General features: G+C 57.0%; 3 protein-coding genes across 11 annotated transcripts; 1 reads left to right on the top strand and 2 right to left on the bottom strand.

Moving 5' to 3' along the window:
- Positions 1–492: 492 nt before the first annotated feature.
- AMIGO1 (adhesion molecule with Ig like domain 1) lies at positions 493–12839 on the top strand. 4 transcript variants are annotated; one of them, XM_035017840.1, is made up of 3 exons: positions 493–784; positions 1244–2828; positions 12812–12839. In XM_035017840.1, exon 2 carries the CDS (start codon positions 1309–1311, stop codon positions 2788–2790), a length of 1482 nt encoding a protein of 493 aa, XP_034873731.1. In that variant the 5' UTR covers positions 493–784; positions 1244–1308; the 3' UTR covers positions 2791–2828; positions 12812–12839. The 4 variants fall into 4 exon arrangements, with proteins under 4 accessions (XP_034873731.1, XP_034873729.1, XP_034873728.1 ...); XM_035017838.1 differs by lacking the exon at positions 12812–12839 and having other exon boundaries at positions 1209–3742; XM_035017837.1 differs by lacking the exon at positions 12812–12839 and having other exon boundaries at positions 1244–3742.
- On the bottom strand, positions 9792–17914 carry LOC118019033 (cytochrome b561 domain-containing protein 1). 4 transcript variants are annotated; one of them, XM_035017844.1, is made up of 4 exons: positions 17863–17914; positions 14620–14657; positions 11752–14025; positions 9792–11716 (listed from the first exon to the last, which is right to left on the bottom strand). In XM_035017844.1, exons 2-3 carry the CDS (start codon positions 14629–14631, stop codon positions 13522–13524), a joined length of 516 nt encoding a protein of 171 aa, XP_034873735.1. In that variant the 5' UTR covers positions 14632–14657; positions 17863–17914; the 3' UTR covers positions 9792–11716; positions 11752–13521. The 4 variants fall into 4 exon arrangements, with proteins under 4 accessions (XP_034873735.1, XP_034873732.1, XP_034873734.1 ...); XM_035017841.1 differs by lacking the exon at positions 17863–17914 and adding an exon at positions 15190–15395; XM_035017843.1 differs by lacking the exon at positions 17863–17914 and adding an exon at positions 15323–15367.
- ATXN7L2 (ataxin 7 like 2) lies at positions 13995–25462 on the bottom strand. 3 transcript variants are annotated; one of them, XM_035017835.1, is made up of 12 exons: positions 25336–25462; positions 23358–23423; positions 22896–23000; positions 22281–22491; positions 21687–21973; positions 20985–21067; positions 20397–20647; positions 19393–19591; positions 19145–19266; positions 17863–18658; positions 14620–14657; positions 13995–14073 (listed from the first exon to the last, which is right to left on the bottom strand). In XM_035017835.1, the coding sequence occupies exons 1-12, from the start codon at positions 25460–25462 to the stop codon at positions 14055–14057; spliced, it is 2304 nt and encodes a 767-aa protein (XP_034873726.1). In that variant the 3' UTR covers positions 13995–14054. The 3 variants fall into 3 exon arrangements, with proteins under 3 accessions (XP_034873726.1, XP_034873727.1, XP_034873725.1); XM_035017836.1 differs by lacking the exons at positions 13995–14073; positions 14620–14657 and adding an exon at positions 16642–16879; XM_035017834.1 differs by lacking the exons at positions 13995–14073; positions 14620–14657 and having other exon boundaries at positions 16642–18658.
- Between the last annotated feature and the right edge of the window lie 1503 nt (positions 25463–26965).

The following is a 26965-nucleotide window of genomic DNA, read 5'->3' on the forward strand; positions in this document are numbered from 1 at the left end:
TTCCCCAAATCTTTCCCCACATTTTTGAGACTTCGCAGTCCTAGAGAGAGAAGTGGGGGAACCTCAGAACGTGACTAATGAATTTCCCGCCAATACTGACAGGCGGGAGCTGAGCCAGGTGGCTTTAATTTGTAGGATGAGAAGACATGTGACGCTTCTTGTCCCGGAGTCAGTTGCCTCGCATTCATTCCAGCTAGACCTAGTTTCCCCGGGAGCGGTTTCGGTAGGCAGAAGGGTGGCGGATAGTGACAGGAATTCCAGAAGGTGGAGGAAGCAATAGGGGAGCTAGGGGCCAGAATCCCCTGCTGACGACGGTTTCGGTCCCCGGGCCCCGGCCCCGACCCCCGCGGAGGGAAGACGACCTGGCGCGGGGCCGCCCGTCCCGCTCCGACACAAACACACGCACGTGCGCCCCGCCCCCGCCGCGCGCACGCGCCCCGAGGCTCCGGCGGCGGCGACGGGCGCGCGCGCGGTGCTCGCTGCCCCCACGCCGCTCCCTCCGCTCGGATCGCGGCGCCTCCCGCTCCCCGCAGCGCTCCTCGCCGGACCCGCGGAACCGGAGGCGGCGGCCGTGGTCGGTGGGCTCCTGCGGGTGCAGCGGGCGAGGCGGCGGCGCGGGGGAGCGGAGCGGACCCCGGCAAGTCCCCGGGAGGCGATGGGGCCGGGCGCGGGCCCCTGCGTGAGGCGAGCGCCGCGACAGGCCGGCCAGTGAGGCGCCGCTTGGGGGAGGCCGCGACGGAGCTCCCGGACCCGCCATGGGCTGAGACACGTCCTCGCCGAGCAGGTGCAGTGACCAGCGGTCCCGGGGGTGCCCGCCCCGACAGGCCCCCGGGAACCCTCAACCCCGGCAGTAGGCGCCCTACCCAGCCAGGTGTGCCCTGTTGACCTTCCCTGGCTCTTCCCCAGAGGCCCTGCTGACCCCACTGTCAAACCCGGCGCGCGCAGCCCCTAACTAACATCCGGGGCATACCCCCATCCTACACTCCGTGACCCGAGCCCGGCAGGCCCCTGTGCTCGCCTCCTCTGCCCAGTGTTTTGAGCCCACTGCTGGCACAGCGCTTGGGAACTACCCAGCATCTCTTCGTTTCTCTTGTAGCCCAACATAGGGGTGGAGGAGGGGTGGGGGTGGAGTGTGACAGGGAGGAGGAAGGGTCAGTCCTTACCTGCAGAGGCCCTGGTAACCGCAATCCCCTCCTCTCTCTCTTAAGCCTGGGGTGAAAGTGACCCTTCCTTATCCCACCAGAACATGCCCGGGTGACTCTCTCCCCGATCTTCCTGGTGGCCTTCCTCGCCCTTCCCAGTGACACTATGCAACCCCAGCGCGACCCGGGAGGCCTCGGGCTCCTGCTGCTGACCTGGAGCCTGCTCCTCTTCGAGGCGGCCAGGGCCGGCCGGCCGGCGGTTAGCTGTCCTGCTGCCTGCCTGTGCGCCAGCAACATCCTCAGCTGCTCCAAGCAGCAGCTGCCCAACGTGCCGCACTCCTTGCCCAGCTACACGGCGCTGCTCGACCTCAGCCACAACAACCTGAGCCGCCTGCGGGCCGAGTGGACCCCCACGCGCCTGATCCACCTGCAGTCCCTGCTGCTGAGCCACAACCACCTGAACTTCATCTCCTCCGAGGCCTTTTCCCCCGTACCCAACCTGCGCTACCTGGACCTTTCCTCCAACCAGCTGCGCACACTGGACGAGTTCCTGTTCAGTGAACTGCAGGCCCTGGAAGTCCTACTGCTCTACAACAACCACATCGTGGCAGTGGACCGCTGCGCCTTCGACGACATGGCCCAGCTGCAGAAACTCTACCTGAGCCAGAACCAGATTTCCCGCTTCCCTCTGGAGCTGGTCAAGGAAGGAGCCAAGCTCCCCAAACTCACCCTCCTGGATCTCTCGTCCAACAAGCTCAAGAACTTACCGCTGCCCGACCTGCAGAAGCTGCCCGCGTGGATCAAGAACGGGCTGTACCTCCATAACAACCCCCTGCACTGCGACTGTGAGCTCTACCAGCTCTTCTCACACTGGCAGCACCGGCAGCTGAGCTCCGTGACGGACTTCCAGGAGGACCTGTATTGCGTGAGCTCCAAGAAGCTGCTCAACGTCTTCAACCTGAGCTTCCTCAACTGCAGCGAGTACAAGGAACGTGCCTGGGAAGCCCACCTGGGGGACACCTTGACCATCAAGTGTGACACCAAGCAGCAGGGGATGACCAAGGTGTGGGTGACGCCAAGCAATGAGCGGGTGCTGGATGAGCTGGCCAACGGCACGGTGACGGTGTCCAAGGACGGCAGTCTTCATTTCCGGCAGGTGCGGGTTGAGGACGGGGGCGTGTATACCTGCCACGCCACGGGGGACGCTTTCAACGAGACGCTGTCTGTGGAGTTGAAAGTGTATAATTTCACCCTGCACGGCCACCATGACACCCTCAACACGGCCTACACCACCCTCGTGGGCTGCATCCTCAGTGTGGTCCTGGTCCTCATATACCTGTACCTTACCCCTTGCCGATGCTGGTGCCGGGGTGTCGAGAAACCGTCCAGCCATCAAGGAGACAGCCTCAGCTCTTCCATGCTTAGCACCACCCCCAACCACGATCCTATGGCTGGTGGGGACAAGGACGATGGTTTTGACCGGCGGGTGGCCTTCCTGGAACCTGCTGGTCCTGGGCAGGGTCAAAACGGCAAGCTCAAGCCAGGCAACACCCTGCCAGTGCCCGAGGCAACCGGCAAGGGCCAGCGGAGGATGTCGGATCCGGAATCGGTCAGCTCGGTTTTCTCTGATACACCCATTGTGGTGTGAGCAGGATGGGTTGGTGGGGAGATTCTGCCCCAGGAGAGGTAATGCACCCCCTGAAGGATATGAGGGCATGCAAGAGTGGGCTGGCTGCCCAAGGGAGTGGGTTCCTCCTGACCTCAAGGGAATTGGTCATGGGTACAGTAGCTGGCTCGACCTCAACCAGGGTGTGGTTGCCACGACTTTCAAATAGGGATATATTAATCCTCAGGCAAGTGCTACACCCCTACCCAAAGCCCTGGGAATTCTCCATGTGGTAGAGGAAAAGGAGCATGTCTGAATTGGGTGGGAATGAGGAAGGGGTGGGGGGAAGAGCAGATTCCCTAAACTTTTTCGAGGTCATCCTTAGCTCCTTAAGAGAAAATCATTCGGGGGAAAAAAAAATTTTTTTTTTTTTCTATCTCTGCCCACCCACACCTGTGATGTTGTGTGTGTTGGGGGGCGGATCTTCCACAGGAGCCACACTGGGGAAGAGCTGTAGCATCTTCTTTGGCCAGGAAGTCACACTTCACAGCTGGGGAAATTGGAAACCTTGGGAAAAAGGAGTCAGGAAAAGGCTGAGACCTCGATAACGCTCCCTAAAGCTGTTGTGATTTCCCACTAAATGCGTCTCTTTGCCGATGAGTCCTGGGTGGACAGATCTTTGCAGGAGTCTGGCCTGTCGCCTGTCAGATATAGCGACAATGAGAGATGCGGTACCTGTGGCAGGCCCTGGAATCAGTGGCACAGAGGGATACAGCATGAACTGAGGGGGTCTGTGTCACGGGACGGGTGCTGGCACAAAACTCGTAGATGGCAGATAAACTCCAGATGCGCTGATTGTCTGGTTGGTGAAACCCTTGGGTAGCACTTGGTTCCCAGTACCTGTGTGTCAGACCAGGGTGGGGGCTGCTGAAAGCAGAGCTTTTATGCATGCCTGCCACAACCTGGGATGGGGGGCCGCTTCAACACGAGGAGGAGGAGGAGGAGGAGGAGGGGGAGGAGGAGGAGGAGGGTAAATCAGCCTCTGTAATGTAGCATCCAGCTGGACCTACCTGACTGCCTGATGCCATCTCTTCCCTCAGGCTTCTTAGCAAGCTCGGGTCATGAGCGGGTGCTGGATGAGCTGGCCAACGGCAGCTCGGAGGAGGGGGAGGGGGAGGAGGAGGAGGATTGAGTTTTCCCTAATATGCTGCTCTGCAAATGGAGGAATCCTGGAGAGTCTGGCCCCAGCTGCGTTACATTGGGCTTGGGGTGGAGGGGACCAGTTATGTGTCTTCTCTATGTTGACACCCTGCTGCAAAGCCAACGCATGGGATTTCATCATCCAAGGGGTTGGAATTGGGTGGTCTCTCTCCCAGAATGGCAAGTTGGAGTGCGGCTTAGAGCCCTGCCCCTCTCCACAAGGTTCCAGGCAGTCCTGTTAACAGAGACGCTGGCAGTAAACTTTCAGAAGGAAAGTTCTGCCGCCGCCATCCCTCTCAGCCAGAGGTCCGTGCAGTTGTGACGGTCAGACCAGAGGAACTTAAGAGCGGGCCCAACATTCCATTCCATCCAGGGATGCAGAATATTTTGGGTATGGAGATGACTGCACCCTTTGACTATCCTGCAGGCCCCGGGAGATGAGTGCTCCGAGCTTTGGCAAGGGGATGAGCAGGGCAAAGGTGAAAATGTTCTCTGACGTTGGTCTTTTTCAGTGTCTCCCCTTCTCCCAACCAAGCTCCCTGTCCATTGGATGTTCTCCAGATCTTCTAGTTTTCTAACCTGCTCTTTAGGTTCCAAGAGGTATGTCCTCTACCTGCGGGTGAGGGCTGCTTGCTAGGAGGGCCTGACTCCTGCTGCCTGTTAAGATTGGGAAAGGGGACTGGAACTCAACATCTTCCCTTGTCTGTTCCTGGGATGTCAAGACTGCTGTCCATCCTTTCTTAGTAACCTACTTTGTCGAGAGAGGTGCAGCGTTTCCCTCAAGTACTTGCATGCTCCTAGGTATGCATGCTTCCAAGTGTGCATGCACACTAGCACCTTGACTTCCCTCGGGACAGTGATTCTGTAGTCCCCACTAATGTCCCTGGTTCACAGTGGGTTCCACCTATGTGCCCAACTTCATGCACACAGCTACCTTGCCCCAGGGGAGAGACAGTGACCACGCCAGGCTCCCCAGATACAAACACTTGTACTTTTCATTTCTGAACTCCCTGAAGCTTTTCCCGCATCTCCGTGGCACTGAGTAACTTCTCTGCAAAGACTAGAGTTAGGAGAACCGCAGGTTGGCAACCTGGGGAGAAGGGATGATGAGCTGGCTGGTTCTTCACACCCCTCAGAAACCTTCTTGGATTAAAGACAATATATATGAGAAATAAATGTAGAACTAGGTCAGTGATGGACCCAGAAGGAAACAGGCAGGGGAACAAGCAGCAATAAGTTGTTCTTCTTGTGTTAACTGTCCTGGAAAGACAGGGGTATGAAGGAAAAGTTGTCTTTTATATTCCAGAGACGTCTGAGGATTTTGTTACTGGAGCCATAGTGACCAGGCCATCCTCCTCAGACTTATTAAGGAACCGGGGGAAATCTCATCTCCACGCTGCAGTTTCCCACTGGGCACTACCTAGGGCTCTGAAAATCTTTAGGATAAATGTCAAATGAAGTTGGCCTTCTGGAGCATTCTGAGCTCCTGAGGACTAGGAGGGCCATTTTCTTCAGAAGTCCTACCCAGTTTAAGGAATAAGAAAAGACCCTGAGGCCCTATGTCTCCCTACTACATCCACTAGGTAGGCCCCTCGTTTGAAAGACTGGTAGATGTGTCTGGCTGCCCCACCAGGAGAGTGAACTGGTTAGCCTCTTCCCGTCGTTTCAGTTGATAGAACCCAAAGGTAGCTTTCTACTTGGGCGATTAGATACTCAGCATATATAAGCTCACTAGAACCTTGTGTTGGAAACTGCCAGGTCTGATAATAAGAAAAAGCTGAGAAATCCCTCCCTCCCTTCCCCCCATCCTGAACCCATAAACCAGACATATCTCCCAGGAAGCAGGTGTCCCTGGAGACAGAATATGACAGGGCTCTACAATCTGTCTATGTGATTATTTGTGATCTTTTTTTCTTTGCCTGTATTTATGGGGCTCCTAGGAAGGGGCCACAAGAGGGGACAGCCCAGCTGGGGACAGTAAAGCTGACTGATTCCCATTTTCTGTGTGTTCTTACCTCTGTACTTCTTGTCGCCCTGCTGGCGAAGCAAGCAGGCCTCCCTGTGTCCAGGACCCCATCCCTCCCACTTATGTACACCCAGGCTGGCAAACCTTGGAGCCTCTGAGCTCTGAAAACTAGACTATGATCATTAAACCTGGCTTGAGTCTCTGTTCTGGCAATCTGTGACTGGTTTATTTATCTTTTCAGCCTGTGGGTAGGGCTCACTGTGCCTCAGAAGTGTGTGGCCTAAGGAGAGGATATTTAAATGCCGTTATAAAGGCAAGGGCAGAGTCCACATCCAGGCATGAAAATAGACCAGGGTCAGGGAACTTTTTTCTGTGAAGAGCCAGACAGTAAATACGTTAGGCTTTGCAGGCCGGGCGCTCTCTGTTACAGCGACTTAGTCGGGCCACGGTAGCAGGATGGTCACCACAGACAGTACATAAACTGCAGAGTGTGGTTCCAGTACAACTTCATTTACAGACATTGAAATCTGAATTTCATATCATTTTCACGTGGCTTTTGAGTTTTTTCAACCATTTAAAAATATAAAAACTCTTACTAGCTCACAGACCATACAAAACCCAGCAGTGGGGCTGGTTTGGGCCAGCTGACCAGTTTCCCGACCTGATAGATTCTCAAAAGAAACGTCACTGATGCTATAGCAGGAGAGTTTAGAAATTCTTTAACTTGGGGCTACAGCCTGTGGATAATGAAGTCTTCCTGGATCCCTGGGGAGGAGGGCTGCCTCCCCACAGAGTTCTCTTAAAAGTCTGGATGAAGCCTACTAACTGTGCTATGGAAAAACACTTGCACTGGATTAAAAGAATTGGTGGAAAGCAGCTCAGTTTCAGTATTTTGGTTATGGCCTGTATTTTTTTCATACTGTAAATGGTAACTATCTTAGTTTGGCTCAAAGCATATTTATTGAATGGGCAGGTTAATACTCACTGACAGTTTAATGTGTCCCAGGCATTGCATAGACAGAGAAATGCAACCCTCACGTTCTTGGTACAGACACAGCCTACCAGAAATTGGACCCGGCTCTGCTAAACTCTGAACATGCAAATTCTTTGGCTACTCTCTTGGTACTTCTGGAAGGAGATCGTCATGGTAGAGTCCAAGAGGGAAGAGGAAATGATATAAGGAAAACAAATTAAAAACCAGAATTTAAATCATTACCTAATTTCCTACATTGATAAAATCTTGACCAAAGGGCAGCCCTCCTCTGTCTGGAGAGTTGTCTTGTTCTCTTCATGAGGAACCACCGAAGGAGACGCCTCACCAGCCACATCAGACAAATCAACCTTGGCAGGCAAGTGAAATGGCAGATGATGCCGGAGTGCTCCCATAGTCTACATTTACATGGCACTTTTTCATCTTTTCAAAGCAGTTTTTGCTGCAGCTGACGTTGGCCAAGAAGAGGACGCTGGTAAAGAGAATGGGTCTGGGAAGACTGCTAGGCTGTGCCAAGCCCTGACTCTGAACCTGAAAAGTTTTGGTGCTCCTTTCCCCCATCATGCCAAAGAAGTCCATGGCTACATCTCAGGCCCCCCACCCCCAAGCCATAAGAAACTCCCTAAGTTCTGGTCAAGACATGCAATTTTGTCTGCCATGTCTTGCGGCACTCGCCTTAGCTCCTCTTAGGTGGCATTTCGGGGGAGTGGGGGAGGCTAATAGGACAGGTGCCTTGTAGAACAGAAGTTGAGAGTTCAGTTGCACTGGCCAGCCTCATCTCCCTTCCTCTTGACCTCTCACTCCCTTCCCTTCTGCAGCTGTAGTTCTTGTACCACTTACCTTGGCTCCTAGGAAACCACTGTGAAGCTTCTTTCCCCATCCACACTGTAGAAAAGGCTCAGACCTGTGCAGTAGGAAGGTTGGCTTTTCTGGTCTGGCTGCAGTGAGCCTTTCCTTCCTCTCATGGGGCTTGAGAGAGGAAAGCTAAAGTAGCTGCCACATCAAGCCTCTTCATCAGGCTTGTATGCTATTGGGTAGGAGATCCCAAGTGGTAAAGATACACAGACCTGCCCTGAGGCCTTCCAGTCTACGTCAGCGTGGTTACTGTCCCAGAAACAGAGGTGTGGAACTGTGGCCTGAGAGAACCATCCTTCTGTGAGCCAGGACACGGGGCCCGGCAGGGAGACTTCCAGGCACCCTACGGCACTGGCATACATAAGGTGAGAGTCATTGGCCCCAAAGTTAGGGGTATGTGTATGCACATGCACACAGGGTGAAGGAGCACTGTAGCCGGACATAACTTGGTGCTGCTTTCCCCTCACCTCCCACTGCTCCCTTGCTTGGCCATACTTTGCTTTTGATGGGGTCTAGCCAGAAAGACCCAGCTCAGTCCTGGGCTTAGAAAGCACAGTGAAGTAACTCACAATCTGCTTTAAAGAGAGGGGTGCGGGCGCCTGGGTGGCTCAGTTGGTTAAGCGACTGCCTTCGGCTCGGGTCATGATCCCGGGGTCCCGGGATCGAGTCCCGCATCGGGCTCCCTGCTCAGCAGGGAGCCTGCTTCTCCCTCTGACCCTCCCCCCTCTCATGTGCTCTCTGTCTCTCTCATTCTGTCTCAAATAAATAAAATCTTTAAAAAAAAAAAGAGGGGTCCTGGGGGCCCCTCATGCACACTCAGAGTTGAATCCTCTGGTACCACAGAATGGCCTGAAGTGGCTATTTAATCTGCTTTTAGCAGAGGTTAAAAAAATCATCTGGGAAATTCTGATGATAACGGGTAGATTAAAAACGGGGGCTCTTATTCCCTGTACATTGGGGACTAGCCAAGCCTTCTGGGCGGATGGCTGGGGGAAGGCTGTCTTACTGGAGGTATTTTGGGTCTGCTTGAAGCTTAGCCCCATGCTAAGAACGGTCTCCTTCAAACCACCCTCAAGTCTGGGGCCCTGTCCTTCTGCATTGTCACCTGTCTTCTCCATGCCTGTGCTGGTGAGACATGTCAGGGCCATGCCCACACCACCTGACCAGTGTCTCACTGCTGGGTCCCAGGTTGGGAAAAAACAAGATAAAAACCTGAATACACAATACCCAGCCTCTGCACTGCTGTGGTTCCTGCCTCTCTGTGTGCACCCCAGGCCGACTGCTGGCAGTCCTCAGACAAATGGAACAGAAACTATCCTTCCCCGAATTTCACATGGAACTAGAACTGCTTTCCTGGGTGTGTGTGTGTGTGTGTGTGTGTGTACGCGCGTGTATGTGTGTTTTAATTCCTATAAAACCCTGTAAGGAGGAGGGGACTGTGACCCTCCTCCAGGAGCCTGTGACCAAGCTACACATGTCACAGCTCTGCATCTCCAGCGCCTGTTATGAGGGCCTGAGGCAGGCCTTGCTCAGCCTGGGGCTACAGGGGAAACCAGCATGGGGGGTGGGCAGTGTCATGTTCATTACTGTTGCGCCTGCCTTCCTGGCTTGTCTGCTGCACTTTTCCTTCAGAAGTGCAGAATTAGGTAGGAGAGATGTAGACAGACTTGTGACCTGCTCCAGGAACTTCAGGCTGGACGAGGGGACAAGTGCACTCATTTCCAGATTTACAATCAGCTCCATGCCCTGAAACCACCAGGCAGGCAGCACTTAGGGCTGGCTTCGCTAGGCTCATAACCTTGGTGGCATTCCTGACCGGAGTGCACGCAGCTGACCTTGCATCTAGAAGGAGGAAATGTGTGTGTGTGTGTGTGTTCCCTTACCATGGCCAACAACACAACCTCTCTGAGACTTGGGTCCCCTAGGCATCATTATCCATAACCGTTGATCGCCTCCCTAAAAGTAGCATCAAACCCAGAGCCAGGCCGATTAAGAGAGAGTCAAGGACAAGAACATACTTGTAAACACACCTGTTTCCATTTGTTTAATGCTTTGGACTTTCCAACGCCTGTTAACATAAATTCTCTGCTCTGACCCTCCCAACATCCCTGTGAGGCAGGTGGAGCAGGGAGCCGTTTGCCTCTGGCCACACCATTGTTAGGAGCCGACCAAACCCAGACTGCAGCTTTCCTGGCTCCCGGGTCAGTGCGCTTTTTGCTGCCTGAGACACGGGCTCTTACGTCAACCAAACACAGGGGCAACAGAGCACTAACCCAGAAGCCTCCCTGCTCCCTAAGCCTGCAGAGGGCCCCCAGAAATGCTGAGATTGGGGCATCAGGGCCAGGGGTGTCCTCTGGAAGTCAAGACAGGTAACAGAAGGGCAGCATACCTAGAGGAGCCTACACTGTGATCCCCACGTCTTGATCTTTGTCAGGTGAAAAGGCCTTAGCAATGTACTCAGAGGGTGCTCAGGGCCCACTCCCAGAGGAAAGAAGCCTCAAGCCTCAGCTGGGAAGTGAGCCTCTGAACCCCCCTCCTCTCCCCATTCCATTATACTCCAGCAGCCCAGGAGGAGGGGGAAGGTGAGGGCTGGCTGACTCAGCCTGCAAGTGCCTCGAGCTCTGGAGCTGAAAGGCCCCAGCGCGGTGAAGCTAATGATTATTATTAACTCTGAGCAGGCCTGGGCACTGCAGCCATCTGGCTCAGGGAGGATGCCTGGATCTCCCACAGTGAGGTTTGAAAAACAAGACCCAGAGCGGCCACGCACGGAGGTGGAAGGGTGGGGTGTCAGGGACTGGGACGGGCAGTCTGCCCTGGGGGCCGGTAGGGAGAGGAGGAACAGGCTGGCAAGGGACAGCAGCTTACCTTCGATGCAGCTCAACAGCCAAGGTGAGGCTGGAAGGCTTCCCCAGACACACAGCTCCTGCCATTCAACACCAACCCCAGCCCGGTGGGGGGCTCCAGGGAAGAGATGGTTACTGGGAAAGATTGTGGGGAGTGGGGGTCTGAACCCAGAACAGTAATCCTGTTACCATTTGGATTTGGTTACAAAAAACATCTACATTTCTAATGTCCTCAAGGTTGAGTCTGAAATATAATCATATTTGGAATCCAGTCTTAGTGAGCCTGATATGCAAATTTGTGCAAATGACATGCATTTTTTTTATTTGAGCACCCCGCTTTTTTTTTTTTTAAAGGCAAAACAGGGTGACTACTAGCATCTTTCCCCAGCCAGGGAACAAGGGCAAAAGGGCAGCCATTTGCTTCCTGCCCCCAAGGCCTCTGCCTCACTGCCAAGGTGCCCAGCTAACATCCCAGATGGGGAGATACAGACAGGTGGGGGGAGGACACGCACACGAGCAGGAGGCGCACGCACCAGGCAGCCACCCAGCTCCCAGCGGGAGGAAAAGTGCCCTGGCACTGAGGTCTAATGGTTGTCCAGCTGCTGCCCCAGGATGTGAGGGCAGGTGGCGATGCAGGGAGAGACGCAGAGGAGGGGGGCGGGAAGTCCCCCCCAACAATCTGGCCGCCCGGGAAGAAGGGCTCCTCCTGGTGACCTACTCCCCATACTGCAGTCAGCAGGCTCCGCAGAAGACCACCTGTGCCCTCCTCTTGGCCCTGTGCCCCTGCCCTCCAGGCCTCCTGGTCAGAGAGGTGCCAGCTGGGGCCCCTTCCTCCTGCGGAATATAAATGACTTCCCCCTTCCTCCGAGGGCTGGGAATAGACATCAGCTGGCACAGCCCCCGCAGAATGCCGGCTGTCAGCCCGCCCGGCAGCCCCCGCACCACCTGGGAGCAGGCAACACCTCGGGCAGGCTCAGGCTTTGGGGCCCTGGCTGCTTGGCTCGCGGCAGCTGGTGAACCTCACCCCGCCCTGTCACCCTGCTGGAGACAGTGAGACTCCCAGCACTGGCTGTGACGGGGGGAGAGGAGATGGAGTCCCTGAGCAAAGGGACCCTAGATAAGAATGTCCTTCATGCAGCGCCGGGAACCATCTCTTCCGAGTTCAGACCACACTGGGTAGTCTGAGAGGGGAGAGAAGGCAAGGAGACAGGAATAATCACCCTCTGAAGAGCAGAGCCCCCCCCTCCCCCCCTTTAGATGCTCCGGGTCTGGAGAGCTGCCGGGAGACGCCATCTGACCAAGTGAGATCCACTCAGAGGATACTTCTGCCCTTGCAGTCCCCATTCCTGGATTGTTAAACCATACCAATCTCCTTGCTTCTGAACCAGTCAGAGAGGGAGGTCTTAAATCTTAGGAAGACCTGGGGCATCCAAATTACTGCCTTCTAGGAACCTGCCCTGCTCCCGGGACCTGGGGCTCCAGCCCCTACACCCAGGCCTCCCAGAGCTTCCACTGAGCTGTCTACCCGCCTCAACACCGGCTTTCCTGGCGTGGCTGTCTTCAGTCCTTGCCATGATCTATGGAGGTCCCATCCCCGCGCCCCCCCCCTACCCTGACCCAGCCAGACCACTGTTAACCAGTCTGGCACCCAGCTCACCACTAAGGGCAGTCTGGGGAACTACCTTCAGTTTGGAACAAGGAGGGGGTTTCTGCAGGAAAGAGGGCCCAGCCCTTTTTTGCCAGCTGGCGCCACACTCAGCCCCCTCTGGGCCGAAGAGCTGGCAAGAGACGGCAACTGAGAAGAGCTTAGCTGAGAAGGGGAACCAGGGAGACTTTGTTTTTCCTAGATCAGAAAAGCCCTACCCCACTTCCTAGCTCTTATTTTGTTCTGAAAGCTTTGGAATACCTCCACAAAGCTATGTGCTAGGGCAAGTACCTGAGCCCTAGGGAGGGCTCGGAGGTGCTCAGGACTGCTGTAGCGCTCCGAACACCTGGAGGGAAAGGCGCTCGCTCATGTCCTGCAGCCCTCAAGCCCAGATTCTGAGGTGGGCTGAAGACGTTCTGCACTGAGCTAAGAAGCCCAGCCAGGAGCCAGAGGCTTGCTGAAGCCAATGCCCTTCTGTTCCTACAAAAGCTTTAAAGTGACTTTAGTGCTTTTAATTGTCTTGGAGTTCAAAAGAGCCTCATCTGGGACTCTTCTCTCCACAGTGCCTGACCCCCTGTGCCCTAGTCCAGGAGCCCAATCGGCAGATTCCTGGAAGGCCACGAGGGCAGACCTGTCCCTGCAGAGGGAATGACGTCCTGAGTCGGCTTAGTGGTCCAGCCCGTGGTCCAGAGTGGGGAGTGTGTTCTGTGGCATCAACCTGATAGACACTGAATGCTGGAGACTGTTTAGAAACACATCCACGACACGGATGCGGAAACTGGTCCCGAGACACGTGACTTCCTAAGGTTGCCCAATAGATCCTTAACCAACTGAGCCACCCAGGCGCCCCGTTTGCCCAATAGATCCTACAGGAACCATAACCCAGGGTCTCTCTCCACACTGCTTTCCTGAAGACCCCAAAAACCACTGCTGTCATTCATAAGTTACCAGAACCCAATTCTCCATCGGATACACAGGCAAGAAATGACTGCGAACACCATCACCACCACCACCCAACACTTCCGTCTCCCATCGAGTGGAGGCTTCAAGATCAAGCCCCCCGCCCCCATCACCTTCCAATGCACCCACTATACTTCCCCATTTCGGCCCACTGAGTAGTCATCAGAAATAGCAGTTTGGGTTTCTGCAGCCCCCGACCCAGCTAAAAAGTACAAAAACCCTACCACTTCTGAAATGGATCCCCTGAAGGTCACCAAAGGGAACATTTGAGTCCGAGGCAAGTGTCCCACCTACATTCAGAGTTCGCAGGAACTCACATTTCCATTTTCTTCTTTGGCAAGTAGGAGCTGGAGATCTGGTGCATGATCACCAGGGCCGGATAGAGGGGCAGTGCCAGGCACAGGTACCAGGCTGTGCCTTTGATCTGGGCCTGGAACCACACCGAGTACATGCCCAGGAGCACCGTTCCTGTAGCCATCAGGTAGACCACCAGTCCACAAGTCAGATGGTAGAGCTTGAAGCGAGCCACCCTTGAGACCCTGGCTGCCCGAGGACACAGGAGACAGAACCCACACAGTGCCTGACCACCAGTAGCAAGCAGGGTCAGAGCCCCGACCCAGCTGTGCCAGGACACCAGGTGGGGCAGCTCGCTGCGGGTCCTGCTGAAGATGATGAAGCCCAGGCCCAGGGCTGCACAGAGGATGGCTAGCGTCTGCCCTGCCCAGTGGAGTCGGAGCCGGGCCTTTCGGGAGCAGAAGAAGAACAGGGAGTGTTCAGGCGAGAAGAGCAGGATGGCCTCAGCCATGCAGAGGCAGAACTGTGAACACAGGAGAGGGCCAGTGAGCCTCAGGCCCAGCGGGGAGGCCTAAGAAAAAGGAGGTGCTCTCACACATCCAAACAGGGATGACAAAGGGTGGAGGCTAAAGATCTCCCACCAGGACCTCCTGCCTGACAAGTCAGCATTTCTGGGCACAAGTGGGAATCAACACTTGAGTGGAAGTCTTATCATTCAGGCTGACCTCCATGCCTACCTCCTCCACAGACAATGATGACTCCCCATTTCTTGCCCAATGTTAAGCAAATCTTTAGCAAATGTTAAACTGCCTCCTGAACTTTGCGGGGGTAAGGGAGTTGGGGGGGGGGGTGACTGGACAACACCACCTATACTTCTTCCTTTCAGACCCTAGGAGAGAAAGACACATCTTCCATACCCTCCCAACCCCCCTCAACCACCTGACACTAACTACAGCCCAGCCTTCCATGTCTCCCAATTAGGTTTCAGGGGAAGATGGGGCCCTTGCTCTTTCCCCCACCTCTCTGAGCCTTAGAAGGGCTAAGCCTTCGAAGGCTGGATGCTTCCCTAGGGGGCATTTCCAAACAAATCAGCTGCAGAAAAGAAGCCCAAACTCACCGCCAAGGCCATGAATACCGGGTGCCAGGAGAAAAGACCTAAGAATCAAAGAGAAGAGACTGACGGCTGGGTACCATGTTTCTGCCCCTGTGGCTGGCTGGAGCCCAAAGAATCCGGCTACAGGGGACAGGTCAGTGTACCATTCCCAGCCCGAGTCAGGAACTCCGTGCCAAGTGGAGCAGCCAATGGGGCTTAAGGTGAGCAACCAAGGGGGCAAACCCGTCTGGCCTGGGTTCCCCATCCGGCAGCTCGCAGCTGTCAGCCCAGTCCTAGAACGGACCTTGGCCTCCTTTACTTGTATCCTCCACGAGGGGCTCCGCTTCTGATGAACTGGTGAGTTCAACTGAGTGTCTGCCTTCCCACCCCCGCGCCCAAAGCCCCACCCTTCCAGGACCCACCTCCCGGGGCCCGCCCCACGACGCCGTTACTACCCCTTCACAGCTCGCCCCTCCACTGCGGGGCGGGGGGGGGGGTCGTCCCTACTCCAGGTCTCGGAGCGCTCCCAGCGACGCTCCTCCAGCATCCCGGCTCCGCCCCCTTCCCTGGCCCCGCCCCGCCTTGCACACTCACTGGTTCCTGGCCGGGACAACACAGCCATAAAGATGGTGAAGCCTAAAGCCACCAGGTGCGCCAAGACCCCACTGCCTGTCCGCAGCCAGAGGGTCAGTCTCGGCTCCCTCGTCGGAGCGGGAACCAGACCTACCGCCAAGGGCTGCATGGCCCGGCCGGGCCGGCGAACACTCCCAGCAGCTGGAGCGCGCCTTCCGGGTTTGCGCTCGCGGAGGCGGCCGCAGCGGCGGGAGAGGCCCCTCCCCCGGCCGCCGCCGGCAATACGGCGGCCTCGCCCACAGCGCCCTCTGGGGGCTGGGGGGAAAGCGCGCCGGCCCTGGACAGCCCCGGGGGCAGAAGGGGACCAGACAGCTGGCCGGCCAGCCTGGTTTCTTCGGTCAACCTCGTTTGTAATCTTTCTGGCCACAAGGGCTTACGTCTCAAGTAGCCTGTGGAAATTACACTTATGGCAACGGATTCCCCCCAAACCCCAATCACAAACTCCGTGCACTGAACCAAGAATGTGAAACCAGCGCTTGGAACCGCCTTCCAGAAACACTGGATTTCTCGGCCTGCCCACACCCTCCTGCCATCCCTTCTTCCGTCTTGTTAAGGGAGTTCAGAGTCCTCCCTGCCTAAGAGCAAGGACACTGGAAGGTAAGGACCAGGCCAAAAACTAGTGCCCGCCTGGTGAGTTCAGGTTTGAGGACCCAAGGAGGGAGAGGCAAATGTCACCCCTATCGGCACACTAGCCTCCAGTGGGATAAATGGAAGAACCAGGGCACTGCCAGCCCTTCCCACCTTCACACCATCTGCTCGGCCCTGGGGAGCCAGGTGACCCTGAGGGACCAGAACCTCCCACATTCCTGCTGCCTCCCACACCAGAAGTTTTGTAAGTGATCCTACCTTTCCCCTTCCTGCCTCCAAAAAGGTGTGGTTCAGCTTAAGGAGGCCTACCTGGAGCAAACCCACAGGCCAGGGACAGGGACCAAAACAGGCTGTCCCACAGAAATCACGGACATCCCGAGAGCAGTTACCAACTCCAATCGAGCTCCCCCTGTGGTTGAGAAAATAAGGCTGCTAGGGCGAGGCAGCAAGGGCAGGAACAGCTGAAGAGACTGAGTTCAGAGACAGGATGGAGGCCCAGCGTTGCTGGAAGACTGGAAAAGGGCCAACAGCGAACTCCCACAGACCCTCGGGGCAAAGACCTGAGAGGAGAGCCAGAGGCTCCCTTGCCCTCGTCAAGTTTCCCTTCCCAACGGGACCGGAGTCATCTCTGGGATAAAGATTCTGGCAAGCCTTGCTCACTCAGAGCCATAATGCCTCATCATCCTCTCTGGAGAGAAGACTCCCCCATGACACAAACCCCAGCCATTCCCACACCATTTAAAAGGACAAAAATACATGAGCAAGGGCCGGGAGCTTGAGTCTGGCTGCCTATCATCTCTGCCTCCTGGGGTGCAAATGGGGACAGCAAGGACATTCATTTTATTACATCTTTTTCCTTCCTTTTCTATGTTTGTTTTTACATTTTCTTAGCAGCAACAGAACAGGGAGACAGTCTTGAGGTATTTTAAAGAGTTTTTTTTCTTAAAAAAAATAATATAAAGTTATAAAAAGCGGCCGCAGCCTGGGGCCCGGATCTGGAGGGGAGGAGGTGCTGACGGCTCCGTCGCAGTGGGCAGGCACTTTCTTGTTAATGGGCTTTAGACTGCAGGAAGACAAGAGGCAAGAGACACGGTCAGGCTAGGGGCCTACCAGTCCTCCTACCCAGTGAACTGTGTGCACCATAGAGCTAATGCTTGTTTTCCTCCTGGCCGGGCTGGTGACGAACGCTGGACGCAGGGGAAGATGAATGCCAGCCGAGCGGGACAGCCTGAGAACGTCCGTGTGCACACGCACACACACGTGAGGGCACCGTCCGACTCACTACTCTCGTACGGGTGCCAGAGGAGTGGGTATGCATCTGGCCCGTGCCTACAGAGGAAAAGCAGCCCCCTTCTCACCCCCGGTAAGTCCCTCCTGGCCGAGATCCTCTGGACAGCCCAGAGTGTGCCACTCCAGGGCTCCCATCAGAAGAGGCACAGAAACCTGGCTGCTGGCTTTCCCAGAAACCCTGGAGGACTTGCCTGGCACCTGAAATCCTGGAAGTGGGCACCTATGCATACATGGACCTTGCATGGTGTCCCTGCCCTTCCAGGTCCTGACGCCCAGAGGCAGAACCCATGAACAAGACCAGCCCACGCACCCCGCCGCCCGGCATATCAGGCCACGGCTCAGGGACCCAAACTCAACCCCGCTGCCCAAACCTTTCCCCATCAGAGTTCATGAAGTCCAACTTCCTTTCCTTCAGGGGACAGAGGTAGCTCCAGTTCCTGGTGTGGGGGGTCAGAAAGTGGCCCTTTCATTGAAACAGAAGCAGATGCGGGGGCAGGGGAGAGGGAGCATCTCCTCAGCTCAAGGGAGAGCTAGCGGAAGGCCCATCAAGCAAAAGCTGGGTCACCTTTCAAAGAGCTGACCCACGTCTCCCTAGAAAAGACAGCCCAAGAGCTCTCTCAACTTCCCCCTTCAGAATCCCTTCCCTGCACAAACGTTTACTTAGCACCTTCTCCGTGCCAGGTGCCCACTGTGCATTCTACCCTCGTCCATCCTGATCTCTCCCTGCCCGTGCTCTTCAGGGAGCTGGGCTGGTACCTTCAGCGTAGAACACTTCTCCTCAAAGGCCATGGCAGGCCCCGGCTTCTTGCGGCGCACGGAGCAGGCCGCATCGGCAGGGCCACCGGCCTGGCAGTGCTTGGCCTTCACCGGCCGGCAGTAAGTGGCCAGGTTTTTCCGCTTCTTGGCTACCTCCTCCTCAGAGAGGCAGTTGGTGGACAGGGCCTTGGCTGGGTGTCCAGCCGCTCCCCGGTTGTCCAGCTGAGAAGCCTTGACGGGTGTGGGGGGCTGATGAGGGGAGCCCCGACAGTCCAGAGGCCCTGCCCGCTTCACTCTTGGCCCCACCGTCCCATTAAGCCCCAGGCCCAGGGCTGTTTTAGTCTTGGCCGAGAGGCCCCGGCAGCCGGAGGGTTTGCCTTTTCCAGAGGGCTCCAGGATGCAGGTCCGTTTGAAAGTGGTGGGGCCTGGGGATAACTTTCGCTTTCGAGAAGGGGCCTCCACCTCGACCCCGTCCTTGCCTTTGGACGACTTGCTGGCCTTCGAAGGCGGGAGTCGGCTGAAGGATGGGGATGGCGTGTTGGCAGGCAGGGGTGAGGTGATGGCCTGGCTCCCGCCCATGCACTCCGCCTGGCTGCAGGCCGCTGCCACGCTGGGGGAACCTGCAGGGTAGCTGGGGACAAGGCTGTCCTTGGCGGGGGGCGTGGAGGCCGGGCAGGCGAGTCGGGGGGGTGGACCTGGAAGGCGGGGGCAGCTGCCCATAGAGGATGGGCTCAGGGGAGCAGAGAGCGGGGAGCTGACAAGGTGGGATGGAGGCTCAGCCGCCGGTGGGATCTTCCTGCAGTAAAAAGAGCTCCACTGTGACGCCAGGCAAACAGGAGGACCTCCCCACCAGCCTCCACCCGGCTCTCTGCCCCACCTAGAAATGGCCCACAGAGCCCCGGCCTTGCTGCCATCTGCTGGGAGACACTGGAACTGACGCTTAGGAAGAGAGCACACGGGTAGGCAGGAATGAACGAGTATCTAGACCCATTCAGAACCTCATTTCAAATTTCAGTTTCGGCATCTCCTATCCCTAGTTACCCAAAAGGTACTGGAAGTGACGGATAAGAGCCGGGCTTCACTCCCACACCACCCACTCTTGCCCTGCCTCAGCCCAGCCTCAGGCTGTCAAGTTCCCCCACGTCCTCTTCATTCTATCTGGGGTCTTGCCAAACAGCCGAACGGCATCTATGGGTAGGTGAGAAGAATGGGAGCTTCTGAAGCCCATGGATGTCCGGGGCCTGGGGTCTACAGAGGGCAGTTCCGGGCCCAAAAGACTCACTTCCACATGTGGGAGCTGAGGTGCCGTTCCAGCATGGAGCTCAGTGCTGAGCAGAACCGGTCCAGCCGGCGGCTAAACACGTAGCATCCCGGACTCACCAGCCGGCTCCCAAAGGTGCAGAACTAGAGGCAGAAGGAAGGGCCATGGTTAGTGGGGCCTGGGACGCAGGGAGGGCTCCTGCGCAAGGGATCTGTGGGCCGGGAGGGCTGGGCCACCCCCCACCCCAGGTCCCTGCCCCAGGTCCTTACCGCCTGTGGCCGCGGGGGCCGGGTTGCATAATGGCAGTCAGGGGGGAGGTGGAGGTCCTCAGATGTCCCCTCCTCCTCACTCTCCTCGCTGGAGGCCTGGGCCCCACCCCGGGGCAGGGGAAAGGGGAACAGGCCTGGGTCCCCATCACCACCACAGGGGCCTTCATCATCCAACTCACTCTCAGAGGAGGCCCGGGACCTGGAAGGGCCAAAGGGGATGTGAGGGCAAGGAGACCGGAGTGGGTCAGGGTGGGGGTGTCCCTGAACCCGCCAAGCTCCAGAAAGCCAGGGCAGACCCCCTGCTGGGCAAGGAGACAAAGAGGAAGGAGGACAGCAAGGGAGGAACAACAGAGCTCACAGAGTAAGAGCCAGAAAGGTCAGGGGCCACAGCTCCCAAGGGATCCTCTCCCCAGCCCCTTCACTTCCCAGGCCCTGCCTCCTCGGGGGGAAATCTGCTCCAGATTCGCCTCCTCCAGAAAATCTTCTGAGTTTAACTGCACCCAGCTCTGGTCAGCCCAGTCAATTCTCTGAACCCCCTTCTTGCATCACATATTCCTGTGAGCCTGTCTGTGAGCTGAGCCTGTTTCAGGTCTGCCCTTGTGTTACGGGCAGAGATGCGTGTGCGTCTCCTTCGGCAAGGTGGGCTCTCCCCGGGCTCCAGCGCGGCCTCTGCACACGAAGGGGCCAGTGAGTGAGTACACAGTAGGATGGCCTCACCCAGGACCCTGACCCTTGCGGTTCCCCAGGTACAAGTTTTGGCCCATGGGAAGCAGCCAGGCCGAGGTTTTTATCCCGGCCGTGGAAGCGGCACCCTACCGAGAGGCTGAGGTTCAGCGGTGTTGTGCCGGGGAAGGAGCAGGGAGTCACCTACTCCGCACCACTGCCAGGGGCCCCAGCTATCCCCCCAACTCGGGGCAGACTGAGACTCCCTGGGCCTGTCTCCCGGGGTCCCCGATGGCTCGGGACCAAGTGTCCCCAGGTCGGGGACTGGACCCCCCACGTACCTGGGCAGTGCACAGTACGGGTAGGTCTGCTTGGCGCGAGCAGAGAAGGTGCTGCTGGGGGCGGCCGCTGCCACAACCTGGACTGAGGAGGGGGGCTCCTGGGAGGGGCGCTCAAGGGTGGGCTCCCTGCGCCCTGGGCTCTTCTCTTTGGGAGACTCCCCTTTGCGGGAATTGGCCTTCAGCTCTGCCACTAGCACGTCAAAGTCCTTGGCTCGGCCCTGGACCTCCCGGCGCTGGTGCACCGAGTGGATCTAGAAGAGAGCGGGGGGGGGGGGGGGGGTGAGCTGAGCAGGAGTGAGGGGCAGCAGTGTGCGCTAGCCTGGGCAAGCAGAGAGGGGGGCATGAGTGTGTTTGTACGTGTATTTGTCTTTGTTCCACTCCCCCCACAGGCTCAGAACCTTCCTTTGGAGTGGGGCAGTCTGCCTGCTGCTCCCAGCCTGGGCCCCCTGGGGGCAGCCTCCTCTCCCCTTGCCTCACCTGGGCTTCACCCCACCCCGAGCTGAATCTTGGATAACACTGCAGTTTCTCTCCTCGCCCAGGCCCCGTGTCTGTGCTGTCCTCCCTCACTGTGCGTGGGACTGAGATTACCTTGCAGGTCAGCAGGCGAGTGCAGATCTTTTTGGTCTCTGGGTTTATTACCCCACACTGCCTGTTGAGGTCGCACTCCTTTCCTGTGGGGAAAACCGTTCTCATGAACCCCAAGGCCATTTCCAGGAGGCCCAAGGGAAAGCCTGGGAAGAGCTGGACCTACGGCAGAAGAACCTCTGGCCTTCAAGTCCGGGGCTGCAGCCTTCCAGAGAAACTCCTCTGGGCATCAGAGAGAAACTCTCTGCTGCAGAGGCACAAGAACCATCCCCGCCCCCATTCCCAGCCCAGGCACTCCTTTGGGCGATTCCAAGTCTAAAACAGGGCAACACAGATCACGGCACAAAGCTAGCCACAGGCTGGGATGCCAGGGAAACCAGCAGTGGGGGGTCTGGTGCCCTGGATCTAGGTGAGAGGAGAGAGAAAGGTCAACAGCCCGGGGTGAGGAAGAATACCTTCCCCTGCTTGGGCATAAGCTCCCTTTGCCTTGACCAGGAAACCTGGGCTGGAGAGAAGCTTCCTAGAAAGCAAGGAGTTCAAGTGTATGTCCACGTCAAGCAGTGACCAGGGGCCCCGGTATCCTGGCAACCAGGGATGGCCAGGCCCACTCCTTCCTTACCCCTCTCCTTCGGGCCCAAGGACCAAGCTGTCCAAAGGGGTCCCCCACTCTACCTTCCTGACCCCCAAGACCACATGACTACTCACGAGCCATCTTCCGGTGGGTTTTGGGGGGCAGCCTGGCCCCACCAGGCTCCTTTTCAGGGGGACTGCCTTCAGTCCGGTGACTGGGGCCCTCGCTGGGGGTCATCTCGATGTTCTCTCTCCCTGGAGGTTCTTTAGAAGGGGGTGCCGTGGGGTTTCTTCCCGGGGAGTCCTTGGTGAGGCCAGCAGGCTGGCTGAGGAGAGCAGAGGGCGGGGCCAGCCTGATTCCATGTCCGTCGGGCTTCGGGAGACTGGACATCTTCTCCAAATTCACCACAGGTACGAAAAGGCTACACATGGAGAGAGGGTGTGGGCTGGGGGATGGGGGGCTAGGCCTGGGCCCTGGACTCTAGCCCAGAGCCACCTCCTCCCCAGCCCTGGAACTTGGGTGGGCTCCACCAGGGGTGCAGGACGTGGCGAAAGGGCACCCCATATTCCCTGGATCACACGGAAGGGAGCTGCAGAGAGAGAGAGAGTGGCTGCCTCCTGCTATGAGCAGGGCCCATTGCCCCACAGCTGTCTCCATTTATGTTAACGCCTCCCCGGACTAGGGTCAGGGTCAAGGCTGGTCTCAGGGAGTCTCCAGCCTCTCCTTACCAGAGGTTGTCCTTCTGTGTCTTCTCAGGAGGCGGGTGGCCACGGCTCCGGGACCCCTGGCCCTTCTCCCTGGAGGAGGTTTTGGTGGAACCTGGGGCCCTGCAAGCTGGGCCCTGCCCATTCACTACATGGCATTTCTGAGAGCTGGCAGGGGCTGGAGGTGGGGGTGGGGCCCGGGCGTAAAGCTTGCTGAGGGGCCCATGTCTTCTTTCTGTCACCAGGAGGTGGAGAGAGTAATCGAGGTGAGTGGTATCAACTGCCTCCTTCCCCCATCTCCTGACCCTGCTCACAAACTCACGATACCAAAATCTGCAATTTCCCAAGCCTGAGATTCTAAATTTGCCATTTTCCCACTTGAATCTGAGCCTTCCAGACTCAAAATTAGAACTCGGCTTCCTGAACCTCTTTGCTCTTCCCCTAATTTCACTAGATGCTAGAATTTTGCTCAAACAATCATTCTGACCCACCACAGTCCTCTGAAGCCACCCCCAGGACCTTCTGATCCCCAAGCCCTCCCCCCCAGGACCCACATGACCTCCCAACTGACCCTGTCCTCAGAGTTCCACGTTCCACCTTCCCCTGTCCCCTCTATCTCCTCCCTAGGGCTCCCCTCACCGCAGTGCTTCTGGAAAGCTTGAGGCTTCACCACTTGGCTGCAGTGGTTACACACAACCAAATAGAAGTCGTCATGGGCAGGGCAGTGCCCGAAGATGGACATGTCTGCAATGACAGAAGCCCTTATCACTGGGGCTGGGGATCCCAGGGTTTCCCTGTAAGATCAGGCAGCACCCCGCCTGCCCACCCCCGCCAGCTGACATGACAGGCTTTATGCTGCCTGCTCTCAGCTTCTAGAGCTCAACCTAAGAACGTGGGCTGTTAGGTGAGTGAGCCCAATCACCTACGATTAGGATCTCCCACAACGGGTCACAGGAGGCAGGGGAATGGGCTGACTCAGACCTAGCAAAGCGAGGATCCCCAGACCGGCTGCTTAAGCAGCCACCTCCTGGGATATGTTGAAAGAGAGGAAGGTGGTCCTGTCTGCCCTAGGCCCCAGCCCTAACGCATGTCAACTCCCACCTTCTTTAATGAGGGTCATGGCATCCAGCTTCTTCATGTTTTTGTTACTCTCCTCCACCTCAGCCCCTGGAGGAGAAACACAGCTTAGAAGGACCACCCCCACCCCAGGAACCCCGGCTCCCACCCAACCAGTGCTGGCAGCTGAGGAGTAGGAAGCCTGCACTCTCTAACAAGCTCCCGGTGCTCAGGACCCCTTGGAGAGCCTTTCAGTGGGTCATTCTCAAGTGCCCATTCTTCCTTCAGCTGCTACCTCTGGAATCAGCTGACCCCCTTAGGAAGGATCCTGCCACCTTTCTTAGGGACCCTCCACTCCAAAGCACAAATCAGGGTTCCACTGCTGAGTAGCTGGGTGATTGTGAATAAATATGATCTCTTTTCTGGGCCCGCTTCCCCATTTAAATGGGAAACAATCCTTAACATGTTTTACTATAAATCTCCAAGTCCCTTCTTGAGATTTCTCAGATGGGTCCTTCTTGCTACTCTGTGCCACACCAAACAGATATCTCCCAGGTCCCCATCCCCATGAATGCGATTTTCTTCCACCTGGGTTACCATGGTACTGACAAAGTTACACCCAGCTTCTCAGGTCCTGCATTGACAGGATGGTCACAGAGCAGAGAAACTGCTGTCTCGGGGGTCCTTTGGCATCTTCAAAGTCCCTTTGGTCAGCTATGCAAGCGCCTCCCCTCTTTAGGAGGGCTTTGGGCAAGGGTTGCCCTTATACCTCAGTTTCTGGGTTGATGACAAAAACATCTTAGCTGTGCAAAGCAGCTCTTTCCCCCATCCCCCTACCTTACTCCTCTCCCCTCCCTCCTCTATGCCCCCTCCCTGTCCCTTGGAAAAAAAATCAATTCTGAGTCACCAAACCCGTCTGATTCCATTTCCGGTTCTCAAAGCACCCAGACCCTGACAATGGCCCCATCCTAGCCCACCCAGCATGGGGCAGTCCTGGGGTGGCCTGGCCTTCCACTCAGATGTGCTTCTAACACCTACTAACAGATTTGCCCCTTTCTAGGATGAGAAGATCGCTGACAGTCTTACATAATCTCTAGATATGAGGGGTAGTAGGTTAGGCATGCAAGAGACAAGGGGCAGCTCCCACTCTTAAGTCCGTTAAAATGCACTGATGGGCAGAACTGAGCTGGGAGTGGGATGTCTGAGGAGAACAAGTGTCATCAGAGACCGCTCCATGCGGTCTCCTCCTCCACCTCTTCACTTGCAAACTTCTTCAGGGCTGTGATGCCTGCTGTCACCCCAAAGGCCACGAGGCCAGGTGCCCCCTGGGGCCCAGGAGACAAAGATCAGCAGAAGGGGCTGTCAGCACGCTTACCAAAGGCACTCAGGGGCCTAGAGAAGGTGGGGGTCAGGGGAGAGAGCCAAGAGGCAGGGCAAGAGGCCCGGGAAAGGACTGAGGGTTGGAGGCACAGAGGGATGGATGGACGAAAGGAGGGAGGAAGGGAGGATGGATAGATGGATGGACCGACGAACTAATGCGGAGGGGGCGGGGGTCCAGAAGCACTGCAACCCGCAGGCAAACGCCAAAAAGGAGCAGGAGGTGTGGGGCAGAAGGCGAAGGAACAAGGGGGGTTGGGAGGGGGGCACAGAAGTGGGGTGCGTGGGAAACACGTGGAGAGGACTGTTGTGGACGGGGAAAGCCCTAGGCAGGTGCAGGAGGGGCGGAAGCTAGAGGACAGCAGGCGAAGAGAAAGGTAAAAGCAAGCAGATGTTGGGGCAGGTACTGGGCACCGGCAGAGGCAGAGGTGGGCAGGGTGGGCTACGGGCGGTGGGCCGGCGCTAGGACCCGGAGGCGCGAAGGTGACGGAGCAGGCGGGCACTAGGACCCGGCGGGTCCTTTGTTTGGGGGGCCGGGGAGCCGGACGGCGGCTCCCGTCGGCGGCTCCCCTCTGCTGGCGGGGGCCCGGAGAGGGGGAGGGGAGACAGTGATGGGGTCCCCGGACTCTAGGGGAGCTTCACTCACCGTCGGCCGCGGGCAGGTCGGCCCGTTCCACCCACGAGCTCCAGCTCTGTCCCGCGAAGTCATCGAGACTCGGCACCCGCCGCTCCAGAGCGGCCATTGCTGCCGCCGCGCGTTCACGCACCGCCATCACCGCCGCGGACGCGCGCCCGCCCCGGCGCCACCGCCGCGCGGCCCCCTCCCCCTAGCCCCGCCGCGGGCACGCCTCCCCTCTCCCTCCCACCTTTCCAGCTCACTCTTTGCGCAAGCGCAGCACAGGTTGTCTGCCCCTCACTCTCCCTCTCACATAGCCTTCTGGGAAGTGTAGTCTTGGAGGGACTTGCCGGTGCCTACGGAGCTTGCAGCAAGAGCCCTTCCAAAATGCACAATTGCGGAGGGCAGAGAGACCAAAGCCCCAGGACCTCCTCTCCTAACCCTTGTGCACACATTCTTTGTGCTACCAGCACGCTCTCCCAAGCTCACTGCATACACACCCCAGCCCCAAGCCTCTCTCTGCCCAAGACGCCCCTCTAAGCCGTGCCTTCGCCAGCTGGCTGGCGCCCCTTCCCGGGCTGGCGGTCAGGAAGCGACTTCGCTCCCCTGTAGATCGAATAGGGTAGGTGCAGGGAGGTGGGCGCTGTGAATCCGAAGGACAAGGGGAGGGAGTCTGTAGGATATGCTGAAGGACACAAGGGTTGGAGTGGGGGAGGGTCCTCGGCTCTCGTGTTGTGTCTCTTCTGTGGGAAGCCCACGGTGCCCTGAAGCAGGGTAGAGGGCTGGAGTGGTGTTGTCTGGGTTTGGGAGGACCTAGATGAGCTGATCAAGATCACCTGTCAGGATGACAGAAGGCTATCTCTGAGCCAGAGCCAGCCCCGGAACTGGGGTGGCCCCGAGGCTGCTGGTGTTTGCAGCATCTCTGCTGATCCTTCTCTCCTCCTGAGAACTGCGATCGATACCCTGTACCGCCTCTTCCCAAACCCTGGCTGGACCCTGACTCCATCCATCACTTTGGTTTCTTTTTCTAATGAATATTTTCTCTGCTGGAAAGCCTGCTACCAGAGCCTCAGCATAGGGAGATTTCTCATCAGATCTGTCATTTTCCTTGCTAAGGCCTGGAAAATACCTTAATCATCCTCTTTCTTCTTCTCAGCTGATAACATTTCTTCCCACCCTCCCACAATCAAGAGACAAAAGCCTGCCCCCCCCCCAATCACATCAGAAAAGAGAGACTAATTCTCTTTTCCCTTTTCAACTCTCACAGCTCACCCCATATTCATTCCTTCAGCTAAAGGAAACCAAACTGGAGGCAAATAAGTCAAGGTCTGTGACTTCAAGACCTCAGACTTTCTTCTCATTTTCACCCAGGGAAGGTTTAAGTACTGTGAAGATAATCTCTGAGGGCAGAGATTCTTAACCTGAGAACCACAGATGATGGGGCGGGAGTGGGGAGGGGGAGGTGGTCCAGGAACTTGTTGAAATTGAATGTAACATCGTGTGCAAGTGTGTTTTTTCTAGGGAATGTAAGGGTCGCTTGTCAGAAGGGGGAGAGATGTGCAAGTTTGTTCAGAAAGAACCTTTATAGTTAAAAGAGCAAGGCATACGGCCCTCACCTCCTGACAGGAAGCTTAGGAGAGCAAATGGAAACAGCACTGTG

The sequence above is a fragment of the Mirounga leonina genome, unplaced genomic scaffold (genome assembly GCF_011800145.1).
Source record: "Mirounga leonina isolate KUSES-001 unplaced genomic scaffold, KU_Mleo_1.0 Mir_173, whole genome shotgun sequence".
Classification (NCBI taxonomy): domain Eukaryota; kingdom Metazoa; phylum Chordata; class Mammalia; order Carnivora; family Phocidae; genus Mirounga; species Mirounga leonina.